The sequence below is a fragment of the Colletotrichum karsti genome (genome assembly GCF_011947395.1).
Source record: "Colletotrichum karsti strain CkLH20 chromosome Unknown Scaffold1, whole genome shotgun sequence".
Classification (NCBI taxonomy): Eukaryota; Fungi; Ascomycota; class Sordariomycetes; order Glomerellales; family Glomerellaceae; genus Colletotrichum; species Colletotrichum karsti.
In genome coordinates this window covers 377,988-381,782 of record NW_024065901.1, presented here as the reverse complement: position 1 = coordinate 381,782, position 3,795 = coordinate 377,988, and the positions used below count along the sequence as shown (strand labels likewise).

General features: G+C 55.2%; 1 protein-coding gene across 1 annotated transcript; it reads right to left on the bottom strand.

Annotated features, from left to right (window-relative positions):
* Positions 1–470: 470 nt before the first annotated feature.
* CkaCkLH20_00078 (KilA-N domain-containing protein) lies at positions 471–2,829 on the bottom strand (the record flags this gene model as incomplete). The annotated part of the gene is made up of 3 exons (XM_038882798.1): positions 471–1,818; positions 1,869–2,001; positions 2,055–2,829. 3 exons carry the CDS (start codon positions 2,827–2,829, stop codon positions 471–473), a joined length of 2,256 nt encoding a protein of 751 aa, XP_038751503.1.
* Positions 2,830–3,795: the final 966 nt, after the last annotated feature.

Sequence of the window (3,795 nt, the reverse complement as noted above, 5' to 3'; positions counted from 1 at the left end):
CGTTGATAATGTAGCTGGTCGGTCCTGCGAGGTCGGTTTTTTTTTTCGAATGTCGCTTCGCCCGAGGTCGTAACAGGCAAAGGCAAGCCATACCTAATAACCCTTCTCTTACGTGTATGTTGCCCTCCAGGAACCGGAAAAAGGAAAACAACATTTGCCGAGTCTTTAAGATTAAGTCCACCACATGCAAAGCGTGATTCATCAGCATTTACAGGCATGATGGGCGTTTAAAAAACAGGGAATGAGAAATCGTCAACTCATCATCGTCGCCTCTTGAAACGTTGATGCCGATACTCGTCTCGCGAATACAAAGACAGATAGGAAAGTGGTGTGCAGAGAACGTCAGGAAGCTTCTTGAAGTTCCTTCTCGATCATCAAATCATGCATCATACCCCGGTTTACCCCAACGCCTTCGATGAATTGACGGCACGGCAAAGAGGTTGAATAAATCGACTCGTTGAAGGTTGCCTTTACCTTCGTCTCGGCTGTTGGGCCATCACAGGGGTAGCTCGCGGCATGGAGTCATATGCTATAGCAGGGACTGAAGAATCCATGAGCGTCTTCCGACGCTTGAGGTCCATGCCGGCGCCGCTCGACGGCCGTTGGAGGTCGTCGTCGTCGTCACGCCCGCGCTTGATGCCAGCGGAAGCACCGTTCATCTGCGAATAACCGTTGGACATGGAGCCCATGTCAGCCTGGGGTTGGTAGACGTCGTTGCTGCCGGCTCCAGCGGTGCTGCGGTCGTTGCTCATTACATTATACAAGCTTCCCGGGTTTTGTTGAGGAACACGCGGGGGGGTGTTGTAGCCCGTTTGTTGAGAGTAGTATGGCTGAGGGGCGGCCGCAGTGCGGGGAGTGGCGCGGCCAGAAGCAGGAGGATGGCTGGGAGATCCCGTCATTTCGGGAGACAGATGTTGATGCTCAGCAGGCAGGCTGCCAACTGCAGGAGCAGAATAGTTGTACGAAGCACGGCTGGCATCGTAGGCACCGCTGTCGTGGGTGTACTCGGCGTCGTGCTCATGCTCAGCCTCCTCGTCTCCAGCAGGCTGGGCAACAGTTTGCCCAGTCTGGTCAGAATGCATGAGACCATTGACAGGCTTCTGGTCTTGTGCGCCAGAGGTCGCGGGCCTTGCAGATGGCGGGCCCATGTCGTTCTTTGCGTACGGGTCACCCTGACCGTAGACGGAACGGTCTTGAGATGTGGTATGCGCAGCTTGGTATGGAGACTGCTGCGCAGAGGGGTTGTAGATCGACCTCGAGTTGTCGTATTGCTGGGCGTTGGATTGATACGACTGCATGTTCTGGATGTTCGTCCCCGGCGGCGTTGAAGCTGGCGTCGCGGGCATAGAGCGAGCCGTGTTGCTCAAGCCGGTATCGATGGACATGGGGTTGTTGCCTTGAGCGGTACCCATTTGCTGCCCCTGAGTCCATTGGAATCCGTTGTCGGCAGCGTTCATACCGGGAGGCATGACGCTGGAAGCACTGGTCGGGGGCGTGGGGAAGGTATGCGCCCGGTCGAGAGACGGACGTCCGCCCATCTGGGCATGGGACGGGAGTGGTTGTTGCGGCCCGGGCAATCCCATGTGGTGGTGATGCTGTTGGATGGATGGGAGCCCAGGGCCACCGCCGGTCTGAGGAGCACTGCGCATTTGGTTCTGCTCTTGCTTCCGACGTTCGGCCGCAGCCATGACCTGGTTTGTACGGGTCTGGTTCGTCGGGTGGTACAACAAAGCACCAATGTTGTGAACGAAGAGCGGGTAGAGCAGCTCGGTAATCTTCTCCTTGTTGGCGAAATCCAAAGCTCTCTCGAATGGGATCCTGCTTTGGGTCAGTTGAAGTAGGGACAAATGTTTCGTCGGAACACTCACCAAACACCCTTCAAGTGCATAGGGCCAATCTTGACGACGTGTCTCACTTTTTCACTCTTGAGGATTCCATCACGTCTACCGCGAGTCATTCCCGCAACGTTGAGCAGCTTGGTGCCGTTGATCATGTGATTGTCTGCAGCGACGTCAGCTACGAGCTTCCAGTGTCTGGCAATCGGTTGTACGAACCCTCTCTACGCGCGACGCAGATTCCACGCGCTTCGACTTGGAAGCACAAGCTGCCCTCATCCTCCCACAGGGTGGCAGTCACCCTAGGCTTCATGCCGGGCGGGGCGACTTGTCCGGTGGTGTCGAAGCCTGAGAAGCCCTGAGTAGCGACACCGGGCAGAGGAAGAACGTTCTGACCGCCCATTTGGTTTCCAGGAGCAGCATTCTGGGGCGAGGTCAATCCATTGGGGTATCCGTAAGGCGGCTGGGCATATTGGTGCTGCTGGGCATAGGGCAGGCCATGAGTCGGCTGTAACGGTTGGGGCTGCTGGTGGTAAGACATGGCGCCAGAGGTGACTGTCTGAGGCTGCTGTGCCTGGCCGGCAGACATGTGTTGCGAATAGTACATATCTGCTGCGGGTTGATTCATGGCGGGGTAACTGTCGTAGGCGCCAATGGGCTGGCTGGAGGAACCAGGAATTGCCGCGGTGATGGGGAGTGTGGGAGAGGGGGTCTTGGGACCGTTGGAGGATGCGGCCGAGGTGAAGGACGACTGGGATGCGTGAGAACTTGAGGCGGAGCCAAAAGAGCTGACCCGGGGTGACGATGTACCCGATGAGTACGCCTGGGTTGGCAATGGCAAAGACGGTACTCTCTCGTTGCTCGTGTACAACGGCCTCTGAATTGCGTGAAGGTTGTAGTACGACACGTCGGTCGGTCCCCGGGTTTGCACTTGAGAAATCGACGGTAGATCCAGCTTCACGGTGTTGCCCCGTAGGTTCCTACCAAACACCAGAGTGTCAGTGGAGTCCGAGTCGCCAAGCGAGCCTCAGGACTACAAGAGCAGCGAAATGCCAACGTGAAGGAAGAACAAATCTCCTCCCAAGCGAAAAATCCAGACTATGCGGCCGAATTGAGGTATCCAACCAAGATAGACGGAAGCGCGATTGGAATCAGCTGGCGAGATGTGCGGTGCCAAAGAATTGCCAAATGTTTCGAACGGCAAGTGCTACCTGGTGAAGTGCAACGAAGACCGTAGTACGAGAATTTTTTTGGCCGGAAAAAAACAGATAGGACGGTCGTGGTCGTCGTGAGCAGTCGTAACAAATAATCAGAAGCTTCTATGATCGTGGCATCTGATGGTGGATCGTTGCAGCTTGGTATGCTACGTCTATTGTCGAGTTTGTCAGCCGTAGGTTGGGCAGGCCGGCTCAACAGGTGGGTTGTCGAAGGGCAGAGTAAAAAGAGACACAGAGACCGAGTTGATCTTTTGAATTCTTTGCTTGCTTGGCGGGTTGCACAAAGGCGCCGAGGACGGTGACGGTGGGAAGCGAGAGACTGCCCCTTCCTTGTGAAATCGGGAGCTGAGTAACAGGCGGTGGAGGCCGTTTGTTTGAAGGTCTATTCAGGCAGGTACCGGACACAGCACACAAACACTTTGGAGACCAGACAGAATCGTCGGCGGCGTTGTCGTTTTCGTCGTCGTCGTCTTTTTTCTGGATTTCTTCTCTCTTCTTCGAGCTCACCCAACTCTTCTAATGCAGGTACATTAGCTTGAGTTGGCGTGTAAGATGGGGTTGGAGGGTGCAGAGGAGATGCAGTAGAAGAATGCGAAGCAAATGGCGCTTATGGTGAAGAGCGAGAAGGTGAATGAAGAGGCATTGGAAGCAAAAAACAAAAAGAAGAAGACTGAGTTCACTTACCGTCCTCGCCTCTTGGGCTATCCTAAGGAAATATTGGAGGTGGTTGGTGGAGTCGTGAG